Source organism: Sander lucioperca, chromosome 9 (genome assembly GCF_008315115.2).
Source record: "Sander lucioperca isolate FBNREF2018 chromosome 9, SLUC_FBN_1.2, whole genome shotgun sequence".
NCBI lineage: Eukaryota > Metazoa > Chordata > Actinopteri > Perciformes > Percidae > Sander > Sander lucioperca.
In genome coordinates, this window is record NC_050181.1 from 36,089,079 (window position 1) to 36,114,783 (window position 25,705).

General features: G+C 41.9%; 1 protein-coding gene across 5 annotated transcripts in view; it reads left to right on the forward strand.

The window, feature by feature from the left end:
- Positions 1-25,705, forward strand: part of LOC116037304 (SPRY domain-containing SOCS box protein 4-like) — a 97,587-nt gene that overhangs the window by 41,393 nt on the left and 30,489 nt on the right. For 3 of the 5 annotated variants that reach the window (XM_031281159.2, XM_031281158.2, XM_031281160.2), the window contains one exon: positions 16,528-17,508. In XM_031281159.2, the coding sequence (XP_031137019.1) occupies positions 16,776-17,508 (733 nt within the window). In that variant the 5' untranslated portion in view covers positions 16,528-16,775. Of the gene's footprint in view, positions 1-6,283; positions 6,369-6,563; positions 6,829-16,527; positions 17,509-25,705 lie in introns of those variants that run through there. The other 2 variants (XM_036005776.1, XM_031281157.2) reach the window with 2 other exon arrangements.

Sequence of the window (25,705 nt, forward strand, 5' to 3'; positions counted from 1 at the left end):
GCCCTGTTCATGTTGCACAGACATTTTAATTGCATTTGTGTCTGTTAAGAGGCACAAAGGTACTCTTTATAAGATATACGACAACTGGCATTTTAGCTAACTGGGAGCTCTGGATGTAGCTGCAGCAACTCCAGTTTGCTAGCACCTATTTTGCTCGTTTTTTTTTTCCTATCGACAGTACTCGAAGATATATAGCGATCAAGATTCAGGTAAAAATCGGCCGGAATTCTCCTTTAAGATGCACGTGGAGATACATTTTACTGCCAGGTGTTAACTGACGTATTTAGAACTGTCCTCTTGTGATGGGATTCCTCAGGATGCACGTTAATGCCAGCTCTATTTGGTTTCTTATTCTGGATGATAGAAGTGAGTTTGAATTCCTTTGTTAGACAGTTCAATATACAAAAAATGTACAGGAATTGGTTTTAGCATTTTTTTTTTTTTGCAGGAGTGTAATGACAATTCACATAGTGATATACATGGACACTGACGCTGCAGAAAACAAAAATCCCCTGTAAACTAGACGTTTTTCTGCACACTTACAGAAAACCTCCCGCCTTCTGAATTTCTCTGCATACAACAAAGCTACAACAAAGTTATCAGACTCAAAACATAGTTAGATCTGAGATTTATAATGAACCAAATTCTTTTTAGTTTAAACAAGAAAATAAATTGAGGACTGTATCTTTAACACACAATGTTAATTTATCGGGGAACCTCAAAGGAACTTAACATACAGAATGTTATTGCTGTGATCACTTTTGGTGATCACTGGTTTGAAGCAAAGCCTTCCGAAACTAAAACCCGGAAAAGCCTCTAATCCAACAGAATTAGGGGGCTGAGTTTGTGTTTGTACTTTATATGCAAATTAAACTGTAAATAAGCAGCAGTAAAATAATAAGCTGAGCCCTCATAAGCTCTTAAATTTAACCTGTCTATGGGCACACTGTCTTTGAAGCTTTACTATCAGTGAGGCATCGCCAGGTCCGGCCTCTTGGTGAAATTTCAAATCCAAACTACCACAATCCTCTTTTAGGACTGGGAAGGAACAACACTTAATTGGCCTTTTTCTGAAAGAATTGATGGTGGGATTTCTGCAGCAAACAGGATTACATATATAGAAGTGATAGGATTACAGCAATTAGGCTACATAAACAACCAAGAATTGAAATTTATTTCATGTGCCTGAAAATACAAACAGTTTTTCACACTTGGCAGTAGTGTTAACAGTCTTCTGTGGTTATCTATTGCAAACCCCACTCCCACTCCCGCCCGTTCTGGGTCCCTTTTCCTCTCGGAGGTCGGCCCCCTCTTCTCACCCACCTACTTAGGAGTCTCATTCACGCACCTGCATACCAGAACAGGGAGAAAAACATAAAGAAAGAAAGAAAATAAATATGAGTAAAGGGAAATCAACTTCAGATATGAGCTTAAGTAAAACAAATTATATAAATAAAGGGGCAGGGGGGAAGGGGGAGTTCTGCTCAGTTATTTTGTTGTTGATTTCTTTAATAATAGCCAGGGTGTCAGTATGTTCTAAAAAGGGTTGCCAGGTTTTATGGAAGGTCTTTACAGGGCAAATCCTTATTTTACTGGGTAAATCATCAGTGCAATATTTCCCCAAACCATAGAACCTGAACTTGGCTTCACAGCAGAACGACTTTAGTGGAAACGGAGCCTCAGTGTCTTTTCCAGATTTCTAACCTAGCTTCAAAGCCCCCTCCTCCCTAACTGTGTGTATTATATTAAGCCTACAGTGACTCCTTACATTCAAAACCATTGACCTACATCGTTGGTGTCTAGAATAACGGTGAGTCAGTTAGGAGGTTGAGGTTGGTGTGTGTGCACATTTATGAATTCCATGTGTGTGCAGGGCAAAGGTATTGCGTTTAACCCATACGTCTGCTTCAGGTGATCCATGGCCGCCAGTCTGTGTTTGTGCAGCTCCGCACATTTCCTCTTTTCCAACTGTGTTTGAATGAGGCCAATTGACTGGCTTTGACGTGGACACACTTTGTGTGTGTGTCTTCCTTTATGTGTGGTCCTTAGCATAACTCAGACGAGTGACTTGCCACTAAAATGGTCAGTTCGCCTTAAGTGAACCTGGGCCGAAGTTGTCGCTACTTTAGTCAGCAGGTGGCAAGCAAGACACAGGACGCTGACTTGGGTCTTGAGGACTTGTAGCATTTATTCACCGACAAGTAGCCTAAACTGTACACACACTGCACTCCTAAGTTCACAGCTATATCGTTACTGCTAACTTCATACTCACGCCACACACACATACTCAGGACACAAACTACACACAGTTTTTCCTAATAGGAATTCGCTACTTATATAACACATTTGAGTTTAAAAAACCTCTTAAAAATCCCCAGTCATTTTAGGCTCAGCAGGATGCCGGAAACTAAAGCAGAAACCCTGCTTTAAAGGAAAAGTTCAACATATTGGGGATTTTGCTCTGCGTGAAATAATGCGACCTGTGAAATAACACAGGATCGTGCATCCAGGACTTCCTGGATTATATCTCAACGCTACCTGAAGCAACACGCCCCCACAGACCGCCACCAACGCACAGCTGATTTTGGTATGAAGGCTCGCTAAGGCTACAGCCAGCAGCTGGTTAGCTTAGCTTAGCACAAGGACTGGGAACAGCTAGCCAGGCACTGTCTGCCTACCAGCGCCCCTTAAGCTCTCCAGTAAACACAATATATCTTGTTAGTTTAATCAATACAAACGGTGAAAGCAAATAAGCATATTTCCCAACATGTTATACTATTTCTTTAAACGTGTGATGTGCATTTGTGTACGTGTGTGTGTGTGTGTGTGTGTGTGTGTGTGTGTGTGTGTGTGTGTATGCGTGTGTGTACGTGTGTGTTGGTTTTCACCAGCTCCTAATTAAATGCTTCCTCTTATTGTAAATTGTAGATGTCTGAGAGCTGTCTGTCTCTCGTACTGCATGTTACTTTTAAATGCCTCTGCAGACATGTGATGTAATGATATAGTGGGAGAGGTGGTGCTGTGGGGGGTTTGGTTCCCTGGTGGTTGCTGCAGGCCTGGGAAAAGGAAGTCCATACAGGAAGTGAGCTGGCTGGGCCTCCGTCCTGCATGACTGCAAACACTGTAATCTTCACTGCTGTATGTGTATGGAAAAAGTTAAGTATGCACATGCTTGTACACACTAGGGCTGTCCCGAATAACACTTTCAGGGCTTTGAAGCTTTGGTGGGAAGTATTTGAATATATTCAAAGCTTCAAAGTGTCAGTCAGTCTACATATGGTCTCGAATTGCCAGACCTATCTCCACAGCACTATGGAGTAGTACACTGTGGGTACATTCTGGGGTAGGAGAAAAAGCGCTCTGGGTTGTTTGCAACGACAGTGGCTCTGCAAAATAGTCTCTGGAAGGAACTTCTTATGATGGAACATTTGCACCACGCGAAAGCAAACTCCACATACAATATTAAATGAAGTTAACTGTTCACACAATACAGTAACGTGAGCTATTTAAATTATCTAGATACATGGTTAAACATAATTTGCTCTTACCAGTGTATCACTGTGTGTACTTCGTCCAAAGCAATCCCACCAATCGGTCCCAAAATGTCCCAGTTAGAGAGGAAATGCCATAAACATATTCTTTGTAAATCTTTACAATTATTCCCCGAAAGAACCAAGCAGGACTGCCTTGTTGCACAATCCAAATTCTCTTCAAAACTTGCCATTTTTAGCGTGTAGCTAGGTTGTTTTTGTTTCCCAAAGCAAATGGATTTTGAGAATGGCAACATACAGAGAGCGGAAGCAGAGGGGCAAAGCCTGATGTCAAGCCTTATCCTAGAAATGTGCCTTCGTTGATCCAGACTAGTCTACGGACTTTTGCAGGCGGGTGAGGGAGGATTTCTTCTGTTGATTTCTTCCCATGGTGCCGACATGAAAAGTATTTTAGTTAACTTCCTCTGTCTGTCAGTCAGCCTGGCAGGCAGGTTAGCCAGCTGTTGTGCGTGCTGCTGCTGCAGACAGACGGCAGTGACGTTTACGGAAAAGAGAGACGATATGGATTGGATAATCACATCAAATCAATTATACATATGAAAAAATATACATATAATTTTAAAGGCCTGGCAATCGTACTTTATCAAGGTTAAGCTTATACTTACTTACTTACAGCTTTTTCATCGCAGAATTTAAAATTGTTCCAGGCACTTGACTTTTTCATCTTGCATGCCGATAGTTGCAGCTGAGTTGCTAGCCCTCACGTGGTTAAACGTTCAGTTTTGGCGCTGATAACGTTAGATGATAGCTCAGGCCAGGCACCAGGATAAAATGAGATAGGCCAGATTTCAGTACGGGACAGCGCTGCACCTAGGCCTACACACACAACAAACACAACAAGCCTCATCTGAGAATAACTAGGCATAATTAATGTTGATGCAGAAATGAATAATGAATGTGCATAAGTGCACGAGAATTGATAATTTGATGGTGATTTGTTTTAGCTGGAGGTAAAACGTGTCCAGTGTGTGAGCAGTGTTTATGTGAGTTTTTTGGAACATATACAGTACATGTGCTACCCCCATCTCTGTCTTCACTTCCTGGACTTTGTGAATGACTGATGTAGCTGCGGGAAAAGGCTCCGACAACTAAAGGCTGATAAATGAACTTAGTCATCACATCACCTCAGAGCCAAGTTATGCAGTAATGCGCAGATGACTAGGAAAGAATAGAGAGCAATAGAGCAAAACAAAACAGAGCAAGCCGTTTCCCAGACAGCAGTGGATGTAGGGTGTAAATTGACAACATTTAAAGTAGGAAAAACGACAACTGAACAAAAATAATCTCACATTGTGGAAAGAACCATTTGTCTTAATTAGTGCGTTTATATGCAGTTTAAAACCCCAATTATATTCGGGTTAAGGCAATACCTGGTTTTTCAAATGCCATGTAAACTTCTTATCCTGGCTAAAATCAGAGTTCTCATACTCCGTTAACAGACCTAGATAACTCTTAGCAACCGGGGTATTTGTGCATGTACAGTATAAACCTTAACCTGGGCAACATGACATCATGACTTTGCGTAAACATCCATGCCACTTTCCTAAAGCCAAGTGGCGTGTTATCTGTACGCATTGTGAGCTATCCGCATGTATGTCTATGCTGTATACAGTGGACGGCAGTCTGCAACGTCACAGCGTAGCCACGTGGCGTTGAAACGGTTCGGATTAGGAATAGAAGAATGGGGTTGGGTTTAGGAAAAGAAGTATGGAAAGGAAACCTCACACGCGGGACACGAAGGAAACGTCACATGCGGGGCGTGATCCCCGCTCTCCTGGGTGAAAGTCCTGTGTTTTACCCATCCTACACCCCAACCAACCTCCCTACGCAGATTTTCGCCCTTTCATACAACTCGCTACGGCGTCAATTCACACGCAATTGCAAGGTAATGTACTTACATGGAGGCCAAACAGCGTTGATAAACACGCTAAAAAACGAGTATGCGTCTTGATAACACGCCAATAATGGCATACGAATTGGCGTGTCATACGTACACCACTTCATGAGATCAGTCTGTGGAAACTCGGTTATGCGTCTGCACATGCTCCGTAGGTTATAACTGCCCCTTCCCACGCAGCTGCAGTGGGTTTTGACTTGGAAATAAAAGAGAGCAGTTGAAAGCAACAGCACCAAAAACAACAGCAACATCGCACGTTTTAAACCTATGAACCCACTGAGGACTTCGACATGGCAAATATCAAGAAGACCCATTTCTGGACGGATGAGGAGACACATTTTCTCTTGCTTTCCAAGTTGTTGCAATTTTGACAAAAGTGAACCAGAAGAAAAAGCCTTATTCCGACCAGTTTTTGGCAGATCTCCACCTACTGTACTCCCATCATCCTTCCCATTCTTACCCTGCTCATGTATACTGGGAGAACTGGCATAACCCGGTTATTCATTTAACCTAGGAAGACCACACCTCGGTTACTGCTGTGCATGTAAAAACACACACACTGATTGAGTACTTTTTCTTTAGATAAGAGATGATTTTATGGCAAACAAACACGTTATCTATGACTTACTTTAATAGAGTGTTATTCTTCAGTGATATTTGTGATATATACTTGTGGTAAACATGACATGTGAACATGTGTGTTATGCAGAGGGGGAGGGGAGGGGGGGGTTGGTTGGTTGGTTGGCTCGGTGTGAGCTCTTTGTAAGAAGGGGGGAGTCAGGAGGGAGGTGAACTGGGTGTTTCTCTTAGCTGCCTGCTGGTGTGGTTGCTGTTGGTAACTTTGCTTGATGAGATCAGAGGGGATCGGCTTTCAGCCCTTCATGTTCCTGTCTCTCTCCGCTCTCTCCCTCTCTCTCTCGGTAAGGCTGAAGTGGAACTGAAACTGGAGTGGGGCTGGAAGTCTGTTAGGAGCTGTAGTTGTCAGCGGAGAACGTCGTGACGGTGCTGCCTTGGAAACGCTCTTTTAGAGTTGGAGCGCAAGTGTGACGGGGGAAGGTGGGGCTGGTGGGGGGGAGGTGAGGAAGAAGTGATAGCCTCGGGAGAGATAAGCTCCAGGGAAGGGAAAGAGGGAGGGAACAAGGAGGGAACAGGAGGGAGAGGTGGGCAGCTCTCTCTCTCTCTCTCTCTCTCTCTCTCTCTCTCTCTCTCTCTGTCTCAGTCAGACTTGCCGGCTGCTGGTCTCTTCTTCCTCCTGTCTGGTCGGATTCTCTTCTTTGCCGGTGGCTGGCTGGAGGAGTTTAGCTGTCTCTTGGCTGGATTTGAACATGGACTGGACAGCTACATGCAGCGAGACATGAGAAGAGTCACTGGAGATACACTGTAAGCTGCTTGATCTGTCGTGTTGTCTACAAGGTGTAGTGTGTCATTGCTGAAATATGTCTTACTGAAAGAGATAGTTGCTATTTCAGGAGTCTGTGTGTGTGTGTGTGTGTGTGTATGTGTATTTGTGGAAGAAATAGAGTAGCCGATACAGCTGTATGTGTGGTTATTTATTTATATGCATGTCTGAGGGTTACAACTATTTAGCTGTTAAGTGTGATCAGATTTTCATTTTTCTTAATTAAATTATTTTATTAAACAACAAGATCAGCAGTTTCTTTTTACCTTTGAGGATACACTCAACATTTTCTTTTCTCTGGATGCTACCATGCACTCCGCCTCCCTCTCTCTCCCCCTTCTTGCTCATCTCCTGTCGCTTTTAATTCTCTTAATGGTCTTGAGGCCCCAGCTGGCCAACTAGGATACCCCTGTGTGTGTGTGTGTGTGTGTGTGTGTGTGTGTGTGTGTGTGTGTGTGTGTGTGTGTGTGTGTGTGCTTTTGTTTGGGAGAGATAGAGAGTTCGGGGATAAGCTACCCTAGGATTTCCCCCACTCACATACAATAATAGGATAGATCCTGCTTTCTATTTTTAAACACACTGTTTGTCTATACGTTACAAACACCCCTAATCTGAAGCCTTGGTCCACACTTTCTGCAGTAGCTTTTCTCACAGAGTGTGTGTTTAGTCTATGGATTGGGGTGGGAGGGTGTATTTGTGTGGTCCATCCTGGGATAGAGAGATAGTAGCCCTGCTTTCTGACTTTATCCTTTTGTTTTGTCAGCTGCTGACCTCAGTTTCTCTCTCTCTCTCTCTCTCTCTCTCTCTATCTCTCTCTCTCTCTCTCTCTCTCTCTCTCTCTCTCTCTCTCTCTCTCTCTCTCTCTCTCTCTCTCTCTCTCTCCATCTCTCCCATTGTTTATGTTCTCTTTATTTCTGTCCAATCCGTACAGCCTTCCTCCGCGGCAGCCTCTGCCTGCTTTTTATAGTTAGTCCCTCTATTTAAATAATCGCCTTTTTCAAGGCACTGTTTTTAGTTTCCTCCCTTTGTTTTCTCTTTGTTTTCTCTTTTTCTCTGGTTGCAATGTGAGAACAGTGGGGAGGTTTGTCAGTGGCACGCTGACGCTGTTTGTGTGTGTAAAGGCTTGTGTGGATGTAATTTTCCCTGTCAAATATCCCGGCACTGCACCCGGGGTTCCACTTTGCACAGAGAACACTATGGTGAGACAGACAAGTGCCTCAATCATAAAGTGTCCGTGTGTGTGTATGTGTGTGTGTCATAGAGCTAATGCTGCAATTATTTCCATTAACTGTCGATTATTGTTTGATGAGGCTATTTGATGAATTGCTTAGTCTCAAGAAATGTCAGAAAATAGTGAAAACATGCTCTTCTTGTGTTTCCGGAGCCTAAAGTGACACCTTAAAATTGCTTGTTTTGTTTACCCACCAGTCCAAAACCCAGATTTAATTTTGTTTACAATTATATAAAATGGAGAAAAGCAGCAAATCCTCACATTTGAGAGCTGGAACCGACAACTGTTTGGTATTTATAGCAATCCTAGCAGCATACCTCTAGAGATGAAAGTGTCGGTCTGTCAGTCCACCACTCTCCAGGCTAAAATATCTCGACAACCATTGAATGAATTGATATGCATGGCTGTAGACTTGTAGTCTTGTTGCTTAATACAGTGGTTCTCAAAGTGGGGTCCTGGGCCCCCAAGGGACCCCAGCAAAAAAGGGGAATCATTTATTTTCACTATAATTGCATCCATAAGTAGGATTGGGCATCGAGAACCTGTTCCAACTTGGAATCATTTCAAAAACTACGATTCCAATGGAATTGTTTGTTTATTGGAATCGTTCAGAAAATTTGGTTTAGAATCCAATCATTGGTTCCAAATTTAACCCAGGTAACTAACTAAGGTTTCTTCTTTTTTGATTTCTATAGCAGCCACTGTTCTTCCAGGCTCTTGTTGTGTTGCAGCCACTGTGTGGCTTTGACGTTATAAAAGCCCGGTAAAACTGTAAATCACCATTGAATAAAAATAAGATTTTCCTCTTATCTATGAAATAAGCATGTGACCCGTTTCAACTCCACCTCTCTAAGAATCTGAAATTGGAATCGATAAGAACCGGAATCAAAAGTTTTGTTAAAATTGTTAAAATCAAAACGATGCCCAACCCTATCCATAAGTAACACAAATTACAGAATGTTTGGCTATTTTGGTCATGGGTTTCATATACCTTTTGTAATAAAACATCTAAAAGCTAAAATTCTATCAGATGGAGGACCCTAGGACAAAGTCGAATCAAATGGGGGGCAATGGTGGTCTTATTTGTGTCAGTTCAGGAATCCTTCTCATGAAAAAGTTTCGGAACCACTGGCTTAATAAATAACCTAAACCATTAGTTGATTATTAGAATTGTTAATTGTCTGCCAATTGACTAATTAATAGAGGAATGTATTGTTTCAGCTCTATAAAGAACTCCCAGCTCCTCAGTCTCTTTCTCTTTAGTGTTATAAACCATACAGTGAAGCCAGCAGAAAAAATGGCTCGAATGTTGTTTTACACGTCATTCCATCACGACAGCGTAAAATAAATAAATAATTCATGGGTTGCGTTTGACTCATGTGGGTGTGACGGGTTTCATCACACTCTTGTGCAGGCAGGTCGGATGTTAAATGAGCGAGGCAGCATCAGTGCGTCATATTCAGGCAGACTTTGATTCAGTTTCATTACTGCTGGGGTTGTGAATCTGCCACCTGAATCTACTGCGACCCCAGAGAGAGCTTTATGGATGGCACTGCCAAGGCCTTCTCTGTGTGTGTGTGTGTGTGTGTGTGTGTGTGTGTGTGTGTGTGTGTGTGTGTGTCCATATGTGTGTGTGAGAGAGAGAGATGAATAGGTTTTGTGTAGGTGTCCGTAAAGGAGTGCTCAATCACTGTAGCACTAATGGTCTTCCCTTAGGGCACCATGGATTTTAAGGTGTCACAGCAGGCATAAGAGGACTATAAGAACTTAGCAGCTGTGTGTGTGTGTGTGTGTGTGTGTGTGTGTGTGTGTGTGTGTGTGTGTGTGTGTCTGTGTGTCTGTGTGTCTGTGTGTGTGTATGTGTGTGTGAGACATCCTCTGTATTTTAGTCTGTCTACATACACTGCATTTTATTTTTTTTGGCAACTTTTGGTTTCAATTCCTAGGCCACCAATGATGCAAGTTTGGTATTTAAGAGAAAGAGCAAGGGAGTTTTAGGAGGGAATGTTTCATTTCAAGAGAAGAGCAGATTCATTTAAGCCAAGAAGGAAGATGTGGGAGAGGGAATATGATTCATTAGTGACACGGTAACTGGAGTTACTTAGAGGAGAGTTCAGACTGTGATGGAAGTAAGAAAGGGAGAGACTCAGCTTTTCTGACCGGAGTGGGGATACATAAAAGTGATGCATCAGGAATATTTCACTAAAGGTAACCATCAACTTATGTATGAAGGTCATTTCTTTTTACAATACATGCATAGTCAATTTCATCCTTGTGTGAGGGGGGTTTGTGTCTGTCAGTAAGCATGTGTACTTGTACGTGTGAATTTGCTTGTGAGCAGTGTTTTGCAGACTGGGCTTTTCCTGCATGCTGAGCTCGCATTGATTGCCGCATGGTAGACGCTGGGGCATTTTGGTGGCAGGCCTGAGATCATTTGTACCAATTGACGAGGGTGTCAGCTCTGCTTGTTGCCTTGGATTTACTGGCACAGTTGGACAGAGACACAGGCAAGAGACAAATGCATAGGTGAATAGGGAAAAAAGTAGAGAACACAATGGGATAGAAGTTGGTGAAAATAGTAGGGCTGGGTATCGTTCAAAAATACCGTGACTTCGATACTGGTTCCTAAACGATACTTTTTTTGATACCAATTTTACAAAATGAAAAGAAATTACAACATTACACATGTATACATTACACAGCACAAATCTTAGTATTTATTTCTCAGCTCCTACTATGTTAACCCAGTCTCTGTGCCTAACGTAGAGTTTTCCCTGCCTGCCTCTACGCCGTGTAACGTTAGACAGCCAATCACCAGCATTATTAGATCTGGGTAGAAGCATGCTGCATGCTTATTGGCTCACTGGCGATTATGAGATTTACTCCTTAGGTATTGAAATTAGGTATTGAACGACAAGGCATTTTTCGATACTCGATACTTTAGAGGCAATTCGGTCTGTGCCTAAAAAGTATTGAATTCGGTACCCAGCTCTAGAAAATAGAGATGTGTGAGGAAACAAAGTGGAAAAAGTCAAACCCACAAAGCGAGACAGTGATAAAAAGAGGACTAATATATTCTTCTACAACTGCCTAATAAGTCCAGAGATGTCTATATGAGTGTGCCACTTCTTGTCTTCAGCTGCAAGATAAGTTTTAAAGTCCCAGTCTGGAGTTTCTCTGTATTTTGACATCCTGTTAGGAGCCAGACGGGACAGTTTATGTCTAGCTCTGGCATCTTCGGCTACCCAGGGATTCCCTCAGTAGGAATGAATGTCAGCAATGTAAAGAGGATGGTAGTTTGTTTAATCTGGTGGCTACAGCTGTTGCTATGAAGATATATATGTGTGTGTCTGTTTTTCTGTTGTGTTTTTATACACTGTGGTGCCCAAATGCCCCCCCCCCCCCCCCCCAGGAGTGGAAAGTGGAAGAAATTACCACTTTCTGATTCATTTTTCAGAAGTCATAGGAACACTATACTTCAGCATGACAGTTAAGGTTCAAATAAGGTCTTAGTGGTTTAAAATCGGTTGTGTAATTGCGGTAAAAAAGTGATATGGTCTAAGATTAAGCTGTGAATAAGTCTTTGAGTAAAAAAAGCAAAACTATTACACAGGGGTGAGCAAAACTACAATACATCTGTTATAATGAGACCCAGAAAATGAGTTTGGCCTTTCTCAAACTTCAAAATGTGGCTTTCTACTGCAATGAATTTCAAGCTTGACCAACATATCAGTGGGCGAGCACTTTTTAAAATGAACTTCCTCCCTAATTCTGCACTTAAATCAGAATGCACTACGACCAAAATAATGTGAGTTCACCGAACCTTGGAAGGTGAATCCAAAAGTTCATTTTGCAAACTGCTGACATACTGTAATGCAGACTCATTGCCATTCCCCCAGGAAAAGACACCTCAATATTTCAGAAGGAAGCTGCTGTATTTCTCATGTGATAACATGAGACAGAAACAGACACACATTAAATGATTTCAGTTGCAGTTCATTAAATGTTTCATTGCAAGGTCTGTCTTTCCAAATGAATGTCCCTGGTGTCTAAGCTGTCTTGGGGGCAAGTCACGTGAACATCTCTTAAAATAATAGTTTTTTTTTACATTTTGGGAAAATACACTTGTTCGCTATTCTTGCCAAGAGTTAGATGAAAAGATCAATACCATCTTTGAATAGAGCCAGGCCAACTGTTCCCTCTCTTCCTAGTCTTTATGCTAAGCTAAGCTATAAGGCTAGCTGGAGCCTTATATTGAACATACAGATACTGTATGAGAGTGTTATCAATCTTCTTGCTAAACGAAGACCATGTTTCCCATGTTTACATGCAACATATTAGAACATTGTCTGCACAGCGTCTGCAGGTGGCCGGGATGATAACTTGTGGACCAGCTGATCTGGGATGAAGGACACACACACAGACACACAAACATGCTCTCAGACCAGACATCTATGCATGAACACAGAAGCAGGAAGGCTGAATGACTGTCCTGCTATTCATTCTGATCCGGTGTGGCCTTGTGGGAAAGCGGCTGTCCCTGACTGACTCTCTCAGACACAAACAATGTCTGAGACAGCCACACATGTACAGTAAAGACTACTGTACTCAACATTACTTGGAAAACCTGGTTTCTGTTAGTCATATAAGCAGGGTTGGGAGGGTAGCTTTAAAAATGCCTTCCGTTACAATTACTCATTGCCTGTTTAAAAAATATAGTCAGTAACCTAATCCAAGTATCAAAATATTAAAGTAACTTGATTTAACTTTCCGTTACTTTTGGATTACCTCATTGCCAAATATGGGCATAATAACTTGCAATGTACTGTGATGTTCCTCCTTTCTGCTTTATTTACAAAATAATGGCGAAATGTCCACCCAGTGAAAGCATTTTTTCACTAAAGTTAGAGGCCATGATAATGAATTGGCAATAATCTGCTAATAATCCTCCTAATTATGTCTTTTTTCTGTAACTTTAATAGAATACAGTTACCTTTTTTGTGTCCGAATTCTGTAACGCAGTTCCATGTATTACGTTACTCCCCAAGCCTGGTTGTTTTGGATTCTCTGGAGAGTTTGAAAGGATTTGGTAACACACATACACGGGATTGGAAAAGTCCACAGACATATCGGGTCTGTTCTCTGAGGGTGGTGCCGTATATGAGTGAGAGGTTCCTCAGCAGTTTTCTGTCTCTGTGTGTGAGCTGGTGTGTGTGTGTGTGTGTGTTACTTCAAAGCCTGTCTGTCTTGTTGGACAGTAAATGAAACACAGTCTGAGGCACACACACACACACACACACACACACACACACACACACGCACGCACGCCGCCCACACATGTTTTTTAGTGACTGGAGCTTGTTAGTAGGACAGCAGGAGAAGCCAGATGAAACTTGCCCACACTCCAGGTGCACACTGCTGTTTGTCCTCTCTTTCTTATCCTTTTCTTTTTTTAGACAAGGCTTTTACAATAGTTCTTACTTTAATGTAACGTTGTTCTTTTCATTCTCACATTCACAATATTTGCTGAACTTTCTCAATTCCATTTTTTTCTTATTTTTATCTTGCCAAGTTTTCTTTGCTCCCAGTCTCTCTCCTTATCCTTCCTATCTCTAATTCTTCCAGATTCCTGCTAATATCTGCCGTAACATCTAGCCCCGGTAGAATCCATCTGTGCTATTTGATATTTACAAAGCAATAATTGTGCTGAAACAATAGTTTCAAAGTCGATTAATCAATTAGTTGACAACTATTTTTATAAATAAAAACTTATAAAAGTTGGGCTGCTTGGTTCTGCTTTTCTTCATCTCATAGGGCGATAGTAAGCTCAATATCTTTTGATTTTAAACTGTTGTTGGACAAAGGAATAGTTTTGAAGAGGGCACCTTTGGAAATTGTGATTTTTCACTATTTTCTGACATTTTGTAGTCCAAATTTATAGATGATTCAAATAATCTTTAGTTGCAGCCCTAAACCATAGCACCACCTGCCTTTTGCACACGTTTGGCACCATGTGATCTTCTGTCTAAACCAGCTGAAAGTACAGATGAAGGGAGGGAAGGAGAGTGTGGTCGGTCCTAAATGAGTTGGCTGCAGAAGCAGAGAGAGATGGAGAGAGATGGAGAGAGATGGAGGGAAAGTAAACAACAGATGGCTGAAACATGTTGCCGCTATTCGCAGCAGCAGACGCTACGCCAGCCCACCACCAGCCTCATGAGAGGTTACTACGCAACGGTGACCGTGACGACATGGGGTCACAGGTCAAGTGCCTCCATGAAGACAGCCCAAAATGCCAGATTGTCATCCACATGCCAGACTCGGCCAGCTGAGACACACACACACACACACACACACACACACACACACACACACACACACACTGAGAGCTTGTGCTGTGTTAAATAGTGTTTTCTTTGGCTGAAGTTTGGCAGTTATGACTCTGGAATCTTCCATGCAGTGTCCACCTGCCAGCCGTGATGACACATACTGAGGCAGCCGTGTGTGTGTGTCCGTGTGTGTGTCCGAGCATTGAACCTTCTCATGCTGAGCAGTGAACTGAGAGGTGCACACATTGGCTGCCAGCTGCCATGACCTCATTCACAGCGAGAGACAGAAAAAGAGACAGAGAATGGGAAAATGCGAACGGCCAAAATGAGACAAAGGTGTGTGTGTGTGTGTGTGTGTGTGTGTGTGTGTGTATATATGTGTGTGGTGTGTGTGTGTGTGTGTGTGTGTGTGTGTGTGTGTGTGTGTGTGTGTGTGTGTGGGAATAGACATTTCACACAGAATTACACCATGACCTCAGTCTGTGGTGTGGTGGCCCACTGGTTTGGTGGAAATATGTGTGCTGGTGTCATCATTCTTTGTTTAAAAATAAAAACACTGTACAAATTGCCATTAACTTTAATGCACTTGTAATGTATTTTCAGCTCACTATTATTGGCTTTCCAGGTTTCAGTGACTGGTTCATGTATACATTGAGACATTAAAGTAGATACACAGACAAAGCATTAACCAAAATTTCACATACTACTGTATTGTCAACAGTATAACAAGGCTTAACCTTCTTTTTTGAATCTATCTGTAGGCAGTGTGCAGTGTTGACACTTCAGTAAGCTGTGCATCACCTCCTATCGAGGTGGAAGACACTCTTACCAGAAGCTGCGTCAGTTCAGCGTACACATAAGAATTACTGGGTGCTTGTGGTGCTTGAGGTAAAGACAAGCAGCAGATACATGAGGCACGTAGAGAGTCGTATCATCTACTTCCCTGTCTGCCCCCGGTGTGACTGACTCTTTTCCTGTGAACAGGAAGCACCAGCTGCTGTTCCTGTAAGAGATCACTGCGTCAGTTACCACAGAGCTGTGTGTGTGTGTGTGTGTGTGCGTGTGTGCGTGCGTGCGTGCGTGCGTGCATGCGTATAAATATGTTGTTCAAGACGAATGATTGTTAACTAAAATAACAGTGCATATTGGACTATGAACAAATTAAATCCAACTATATTTTTGTACTCATAAAACCAACTATGAAGTCGAAAAATCAAGGTACAATTTGTATATTTGTTATATCTTTACGTATATGTAAACTATCATTAATTTGAACATGCATTTATGAGTTTATGATCTGTTCTTTCAAACAACAGATCATAAACTTATGATTTACCCCAAAGAAACCAAAACTCAAAAGTGAACTAAACTGAAACTGAATAAAAACTAAACTGAAACTGTCTCTCCCACACTGGAAACGAACACTTTATACCGAAAATGACATAAAAATGGAAATAACATAAAAATGAAACCACAATATCAGCCATGGTTATTGCTCACTAGGATTTGGGTTCATCATGTACACAGACATGTAGATGCCTGCTACTGTTGCATATTACCATGTGTATCATATACTATACCATTCATCTATAAAGTGTGAGGGTAAGTGTAAGTCAAGCTGACTTTTTCAACTTTATTTCACTAAGGAACGGAGATAAATTATTACCTGGTGTTTTTGTTATCCTCCCGTTGAGCCGATATTTTTGCAGACTCAGGCAGTACTCATTAAAATTACATTACCTAAATGAGAGCATGCCAGGTTCAAATCTGGGTAATGTTGCACAACTGGGGAATGTTTGCATGCATTTTGGTATTGCCATATGACTTTGTGAAGAGGGTGCCAGATGAGTCAGAGGAAATCTGTGTATGTGCTCCAGTGTATATGCTTGTTCATCCTGTTCATTGTTTATTCCTAGTAAAATAAAGCCACACCAAATCTGTGAAACAGGGAGTGTTGCCAACACAGTGTAATTCTCTTTGAGTTTCTCTTCTTGCATTTCACTTTCAATCATCATCTTTCTTGTTAGTCTTTGTTCTTTTTCATTGCTTAGACTAGTTTGCTAAAACTAGCAGTGGTTAATTGTTTTTTTTAATAGTTCTTTCTCTTGTCCTTCTCTCAACAGGAGTGGCAGCAGCTCTGTCTTTCTGAAGACATTTGTGGCATGAAACCAGATCGCATACGTCTTTCATTCATCACCTCCTCCTTAGTCTCCCTCCTCCACTCTCCAGTTAGAAACTCTCACCTCCGCTCCACCGCATTGATGAGGTAACGTCAAGTTCTACGTAGCGCAGCACCCATCTGCACAAACACCACCCCCCCTCCTCCTCCCCTCCTTGCTTCCCCTCCTTCTGTCAACCTTTATACGCAGCCATGGGGCAGAAGATCTCTAGCGGCATCAAATCGGTCGACAGTCGTGGGGAAAGCGGCGGCTCCCCGTCCTACCGGCCTTCTGCGCACCGCCGGCAGCACCCAGAACTGAGGGGCCCAGATTTCTCCAAACCTCAAAGGCTGGATCTCCTGTTGGACATGCCATGTGCCGGACTGGAGACCCAGCTCCATCACGCGTGGAACCCCGACGACCGCTCGCTCAACATCTTCATCAAAGACGATGATAAACTGACATTTCACCGCCACCCGGTCGCTCAGAGCACGGACTGCATCCGGGGGCGGGTCGGATACACAAGGGGTCTCCACGTGTGGAAGATCCACTGGCCATCCCGGCAGCGTGGCACCCACGCCGTGGTTGGGGTGGCAACCTCCGATGCTGCTTTACATTCGGTTGGCTACACGGCGCTGGTGGGGTCAGACTGTGAGTCCTGGGGCTGGGATCTGGGACGCAACAGGCTCTACCACAACAGCAAGAACAGGGCTCACAGCACACTGCCCACGTACCCCTGTTTCCTGGAGCCGGAGGAGTCGTTCACACTGCCGGACTCTCTGCTAGTGATTCTGGACATGGACGAAGGGACGCTGAGCTTCATGGTGGATGGACAGTATCTAGGAGTTGCATTTAGAGGACTGAAGGGCAAGAAGCTGTATCCTGTCGTCAGTGCTGTGTGGGGACATTGTGAGATAGCCATGAAGTACATCAATGGCTTGGATCGTAAGTAGCATATATTAATTACACTAACACCACTTTACGAGCTGGATGGTTAAGTATTAACGAAGAGTACTCAATGTTGATATTTCATAATATTTGTCTATACAATAGTTTTTAAATTCATTGTTAGGTGGCTGTTAATACAAGAATAGAAACACCAACAGTATTAGCCCATAGTGACATGTCACCACATGTCCTAGGTTGTGGTAAGACTTTAAGACTTTTGTAAGAAAGTTGTTAAGCAACTCTGTAAAGTCAGAGATTGTTTATTTGACACTTTCTTTGACAGCAAACGGGGTGGAGTTTAGACAGAAAAGTCCACATGTTGTGCAATATTTAAAGGGAGTGATGACACCAGTTTCTCCAAAGGAAACATTGAGTCGGTAGTTTAACTGCTCATTATGTTTTGTAATAGTATCGTGAGCGTGGTCCGTGGTTTTATAGAAGTCTTCTCTATGCCATTGGTTTTCTTTTTCAAGCCGAAGAGCAAAAATGTGAAAAAAAAGTCATTGACGTTGGGTTTTCGGCTTAGTGCAGTATTAAAAGGCAGACATATGAATTTGTTTTCTACTGATCATTTAACTATTGGTGATGGATGTTTGGTTTTCATTTCTCTTTGAGTTCATTTTCTCTTGTCCCTGTTGGAGCTTCTCTCAGACTCATTTCTCCTGAACAGTTCTTGTGCTAAGTACCTGAGGAAGCATTAGCAGATCATTTTCTCATATGTAGTCTTACAAATGGTACCTGCAGGTATCAACCTCACATTACCGTGCTCCTTTTGGCTGTTTCATGTTTGATATTCATTTATAGTCATTTGGGTCACTATCATGGCTAGAAGGGTTTTTTCTGCACTGACTGGTTCCTAATAGGGTGTAACGATACATTGATCTAGATCGATATATAGACGCAATCATCAATATATACATATACATTTTCTTTTTATTAGAAATAGTAGTTTGTTTTTAATTTAAATGTCTGGAAGAGCTCGTAATAAAATTGTCAAATCATATTTTAGTTGCTTTTTGTAAATATATATAAATGTAACTGATTGTGTTAAATGGGCTTATGTGTCGTCTCATATCGGTCGCAGGCCCCTGAATTGAATCGAGTCGAAATCGTACCGTGGCAGACTTTTTGATATCAGTAAATCTTGTATCGTTGTCCAAAGAATCGTGATAATATCGTATCATGATAGAAACGTGTGATTGACACCCCTAGTTCCTAATTGTAGCAACAGCTTTCTTTATAAATATAGAGGTTGTTGTGTCTGTGTGAAACTGCTGTTTTCAGTGATATGAGAGAGAGGAGATGAGTGCATAAAGAGCAGTTTGGATGTTGGGGTTGAGGTATTTGAATATGGTGTGTTTTGTTCCCAGGAGACGCTACATTCTGTTTGACTCCCACTGTCTCTCTACATGTGTGTGTTATGAGAGAAGAGACAGGCTTCTCCCCCCATCGCAGTCTAAACAGTGACTCTTTGAACAGCTTGTTAGAAAAGCTCTTAGACACACATCATGGACACCTACACACACTTGCCAGGGAGGGAAAGTGTGTGTTGTGAAAACACGCTTATGATCTGACTCTGGCCGTCTTCCTCCCCCTGTGTTTTCAGAACCCCATGGGTATTATTTGATATCACAACAGGGTGTTTTTTTCCCCCGTTACCCAGTAGAAAACTGAGAGGAAACCCATCTCTCCCTCTCTTCGAGTTTGTGATATCTCTCATTTCTTTTTTTTTTTGCCCAATCACCTCAAATTCCTTTTCTTAGAAGTCCTCCACAACATCAGGAGTCTGTTTTCTACACCCTTAAAAAGAGGTCACAGGCCTCATCCTAGCTATGTTTTTGATCTTAAAAAAACTGCAGCCGGCCAACTAGAATGTGAATCAGAATGAAACACAAAAGACGTGGCTAAATTCAAAGACTTGAAATTCTTAACCTCCAGTTTAAGTCCTGCCTGACTGTATGTGTGATGGCTGGTAATCTCCTACACTCATGCCTAGTTCAAAGTACATACTTTGGCTGTTGAAAGCACCTCACCTCAGACACTTCACATTTATGGAGCCATCTGCTGGATTTCACAGCGAGTCCGTGTGATGGGCCACCTAGGAGAAAATAGAGAATATTGAGCGTGTTCAAAGCCCTCGCTTCTACAAGCGTATATATACTTCATGCTGTGAAATGAGGTTTGACTGCTAAAAATGTGCACAGCTTAATGCATGGAAGAGAGTGAAGGTTGAAAGGCTCATCCTGATAGGTGTATCTAAAGGAATAGGAAAAGAGGGAGTTGGTGGAGGAAAGGAGGCAGGCAGGGGTGTGTGTGTGTGTGTGTGTGTATAACAAACAGACAGACAGACAGACACAGAAAGACAGCAAGAACTTTAAAAATATGTATTTGCTACCAGAGCACAAAACAATGAATAAGAGTAAAGGTCCAGTCACACCAGATTGTGTCACAGTGAAATGAATCAGCGCATCGCTAAATATTTGTTTACGGTAGGTTGGTGACATAGTGAAAACTCACAGGACTAGATCAACTACCGTTGCTGGTGCTGGCATGCTAGGACGCTAGGAATATTCTAGAGCTAGACAGTCACAATAACTACTCAAGCTTCTTTCTTTGGATTGCACATCATTTAATTCAATAAAGAGTTCTACTGAAGAGGGAGAAATGCTTGTTAAAGCAGCCATATTATGCTCATTTTCAGGTTCATAATTGTATTTTAAGGTTGTACCAGAATAGGTTTACATGGTTTGATTTTCAAAAAACACCATATTGTTGTTGTACTGCACCGCTCTCTCTCACTGCTGCAGATCCTCTTTTCAGCTGGTCTCTGTTTTAGCTACAGAGTGAGACCTCTTTTCTTCTTCTTCTTCTGTACTATCTTTGATTACACTTGCACATGCTCAGTAGCTCAGATGTAGATCATGTCAGCTAGCTAGCTCCATAGACAGTAAAAGAAAGGCTGTTTCTACAACTTCGGACAGTTACAAGGCAGGATTAGCTGGGGGACTTCTAAATGAGGGCGCACATGGAAGTAGTTCTTTTGTAGATTATGGTGAACTTGTGTGTGTTGTAGCAGTGCTTTGCTATTGAGAACGAGGTAGCATGCTAGCGTTAGCATGCTAGCGTTAGCATTAGCGTTAGCATTAGCATGCTAACGCTACGAGCTAATGGTTGCGGTTAGCCTGCTCGTTTCGGCTTGTGACGTCACAAGCCGTGCCGATTTTGAACAGCTCACCCAGAGACTGAAGGCAGGACACATTCAGAAACTGTATCTCACTCTAAACAGCATGGATGGATTTTTTTCAAAGTTTGTATGTGTGTGGAAGCACCAGAGACACAACATAACACCCCAAATCCCAGAAAAAGTGATTTTTTCATAATATGGGCACTTTAACTGTCCTTCAGTAAGCTCGTTAGCTCGGCCGCGAACAAGCTTGTTAACTGTCTGTTAGCAAGCTTGTCTATTGCTAACAGTTCAATGAGGTCACACAGTTTATTCAAAAGACAGTGTTTGTATATCGACTCCTGTCTTCTAATTGTCTACAAACCATTCTTCTGTTATGGAGAAAATTATACTGCGACAGAAGACTGTTAAAAAAAAAGGTGGGTGGTGACACAGCTAATTAATAAGATACAATAGCTTACTTTGTTCGTATCGAATCGTTTATTATATAAATCGCACATAATAATTGAACTTTTTGGTTCGAATCCACTGATCACATAATTAAATGACTTTGTTAAATTATTTTACCGTTTGACCAGGCCTTTAAACTGTTCAATTTCAGAATTCACTCTAAAAAGGTACTTTATAATGCTATAACTATTCATTCCGAAACTCATTAACAAAAAAAATGTGTGCGTGTGTGCAGAAAGACAAGACAAAGGCTTACTTGAGAGACAGACCACAGGTAGGGGAAATCCATTTGGACCACCAAACTTGAAATAATACTTTTGGTTTCTCATTCCATTCACACATAACCATATTCATAGCTGAGAGGTCTTTTGGGGGTTATTACTCCTCCAGTCATTGCTCTGACTGTAATGAGAATAATATCTCCAGATTCAGAGGTGAGATAAATAGCCTCGGGCTGCTCTCTTTGTTGCAGAGAGGGCAAACTGAGTATGATCACAGTCTGTGAAGTGGCTTGGTTCAGTATCAGTTTTGAATTGAATCGGCTTACCAGCCTCGCAGATGACTCAGATAGTGACAATGAAGTCATAATTGCCGTCTGTCTGTGAGTGTCGGAGTGTTTGTGTGTGAATGGCAACGTAGCAGTATGCGGTCAGCTAACAGACACTCTATCATATAGCTGGGTTTTTTTCTGCTTTCTTCCCTGGTATTTGGTGTATCGTTTGTTAAATGTGTGAGTTTAAACCTAAATGAGTGTAACGTATAAATCTGTTCTGTGTGTTTATAAGTGCATGGTCGTGAAAAATCCTCTAGGTAGTTAAGTAATGACTTTATCTTACAGGCCCTCCCATGGGAAGTGACTATTGGATTGTTTGTGATTTATTATTGTTGTGAGGGGAAACAACATGACTGCAGGGTATTAAACAGAGATTTACAGACGCAGCGTCTCTCTCCTCGCAGCAAACTGTCTTGTTTTTCACATCACTCTGGCTCAGGCCCGGCTGCACCATGGCCAGTTGATCGTCACTTTGCTCCACCTTAGATCATTGCTCCCATTCCTGCAGTAACACAACACACACCGGCGAGACCTATAACCAGCAGTGCTCCAGGTTGATGGTAGTTTTGGGAAGATCACACAAAGCAATCTGGGTCAGGGAAGTATTTGCACTAATGCAAATAAATGCTGAGCGAGGTTGAAACTGCATTATCCTGTAAATGTGATGTAAATTATTCATCCTTCCAGCGCTCTGAAGAATTTCTCCTCTTCCATCGAGAGGTGAACAGATCCCTGTTTGACAGATAATGTATATTTCACTTAATTGTTGCTATGTGTAACTAATTTATTTTGCTACCTTGAAGCACTCTTTCCTCTGCTTCTGTCTAATGCAGAGACCTTCAAAACGGGACCCCTAGGGGGTCAAAATTACTGCAGGGGGGCCACCAAATTATTGATTTTGTGAACGTTTTTTCTAGGGCTGTCAATCGATTAAAAAATTTAATCTAATTAATTACATACTCTGTGATTAATTAATCGAAATTAATTGCATACATAATTAACGGTGCCTGAACCTAGGCTAACGTTAGCTGCTGTCGAGTATAGTGTTAACTAGCTAGCGGTAGGCTAACGTTAGCTGCTGTCGAGTATAGTGTTAACTAGCTAGTGGTAGGCTAACGTTAGCTGCTGTCGAGTATAATGTTAACTAGCTTTACATGCAGCGGTGTTTGTGTTGCCTGTATCGTCTTCAGAGCATCAGAGAGAAGCGCAGACATATCAGTGGCACCAGATTTCGGTAGCCAGGGTTGGCAGGAAGAAGATTTTTACAAGTAAATGTTCCAGTTAATGATCCAGGCAGCACATTCTCGTCTCCCTCCTTCATTTTACAGTCCAATGGTGGCTAGAACAGCTCCGGGTCAAACGTCAATATGGAAAAGATTAATCTGCGTTATTTTTTTTAACGCATTATTTTTTCACAGATTAATTAATTAATAATTATTTTGACAGCCCTATTTTTTTCAAAAATGAAAATGTCTTTTAATGAATCTAACATAGTATTAGCAACCATAAATCATCCTTTTTGTGAGAAAAAAACATTAATGATGGGCTTACTGGCCTATAGTTAAGGTAGTCACTAAGGCCATCCACACATACAGTTATTCTAAGGATTCACTGTGCCACATGTTATGTGTAACATTAAAACATGATTTATAAAATCATGCCAACAATTATTATTTTAATAGCTTGGTATTCTATGCACAAAAAAGGTATGTATAAAGGCTTTAGGCCGTCCTACACGTTATTGTAGGCACAGTTTAATATGCAACTAAATGTTATACAATATATATACCGTATAGTAGGGGGTCCCTGATACATTTCTCTCAGTTAAGTGGTCCTAGGCTTAAAAAACATTAAAGACCCCTGGTCTAATGTGTGCATATCACTCACTTGCACGCACGCACACACACACACACACACACACACACACACACACACACACACACACACACACACACCAGACTCTAATGCATAATCTGCCAGTTTAATGTTGCCTTCCTTATTAACTAATGCACAAACGAAATGACCTTTTTCTAAACCATTAGAGGCCACTGTTTGGCACATATGACTATACTATCAGGTGACATCCTTGTAAATCAAATTTGGGAGATTGGTTTTAACATCAGTTGAATGATTACATTTCTTTCCTGGTTGTGAAGCTAATGTCAGTGCGGTTTTTTTTAACCCAGTTACTGAAAAGTTAACATTAAAGGTTTATCAGCTGCGATATGATTTACACGCTCAAACCAGTTTCAGGCTCAGACAGTTCAGCTGACCAGATGACGGACCAATCATTACCGTCTCAGAGACTGTGAGTGAGGGAAGCAAAGAGAGGAGAAAATGGTGTGGAGCAGGGAAGTTGGGTTGAAAAGAGGGAGAGGCGAGTAAATAAAGATGAGGGAGAGACAGTGACAGAATGGAAGAAAACAGGCAGAGAGAAAGAGAGTGACAGGAAGAATAACTCAAACCAGGATAAGATCCTAAAAGTAGCGAGGCCCATACTGAAGTTTTATCAGGAGGAGGATGGAGCCAGAATACAAAGGCAGTGAGAGGGAGTGTGTGAACAATAAGGACAGAAAGCAGAGAGCTAGCAGAGCTGTGCAGTTGTGTGGGATGATGTGAATGAGACACTCAGCTGATCAGCTTCGGATAAAAAAATTATCATACTCTATGTTTGAAAACTGAAAACACCCCCACATTTCTGCACCATTGCTTTGTCTATTTTAACTGCATTGTGTGAAAAATGTCAAACACACACCATAAAGTTGCTGGACTTCCAACTCTGCTGAAAGAAATGTGGCATCTGCAGCATGCAGACACAAATACTGACGCTGGGTTTTTGTTTGCAGTTGTTTGTAATTGATTCTTCATAGTTAAAATCACAATTGCAGGCTTATTCAGACGACACATTCCAGCAGATCTGTCAACGAGAAGCAACCCACTTTTTCCCCCTGTAAACTGGCCTGACCTCACTCCCTCTTCACTACTATTTAGTCTGCAACACATGAGCTTACACACTCCAGGTCAGAATTAAAGCAGCTGCTGCCACCACTGCTGCTGCTGCTGCTGCTGCATGCAGACACCCGTTCACCCAAACTACAGAACACTGGGAGCCATTCATGACCAGCTAGTTTACATGAAGGCCATAGCACCCTGCGGTAACACGCTTTTAGAGCTGGGCCATATGGAAAAAAATTCAAATATCACGATATTCTTGACCATTTACATCAATGTCGATATTGCGGCGATACTGTATTGTTGACAATTGATGCTTTTACAAAACAATGACACAATGAGAGTTTTGATAAATAATCACCAATAACATGGATGTAATGACTAATAATGGCAAATAATAAAACAGCTAGTGAATCTGATGAATTCAGACAATTACATTACTCTACTGTAATGCAGCCTTTAAAGCCTCTGAACACCCACACAGGTGATTTCAGTTAATCTGGCTGATTCGACTCCGCTCAGGTTGAAAGTGGGCCGGAGCTTGGATGGGAATTTATTAGATCACAAATATTTTCTACCAATAAGAATGATAAAGCTGTCGTCTGTCCTGCCCTTGCAGGAGCAACAAAGCTAACAAGAGACTCAGGAAGATGACAATCAATCAGTCTATAGAACTTTTTCACAGCAGACATGTTGACATGTCATAGTAGGAAAAGCACAGGTATATTCAAAACCATTAATGATGGCTGCATTCCACTTAGGAGAGGCCCTGGTATTGTGCATGCTGACTCACTGAAATAGCTTACTGGGACACTTGATGGAATTGAGCCATCGTTAATGTTATCAGTTTCAGCTGTGCTTTTCCTACTATGACAAGTCAAAATGTCTGATGTGAAAAAGTCTATACACACTCACACACTCCTGGGAAGAGGGCTAATCAGCCAGGTTAACTGGAAACAACTGTGTGGGTGTTCAGGGCCTTTAAAACTAGGAAAAGACAACACTTGTATCATATCACGATATTACCATATCCAAAATTTAAGACGATATCTAGC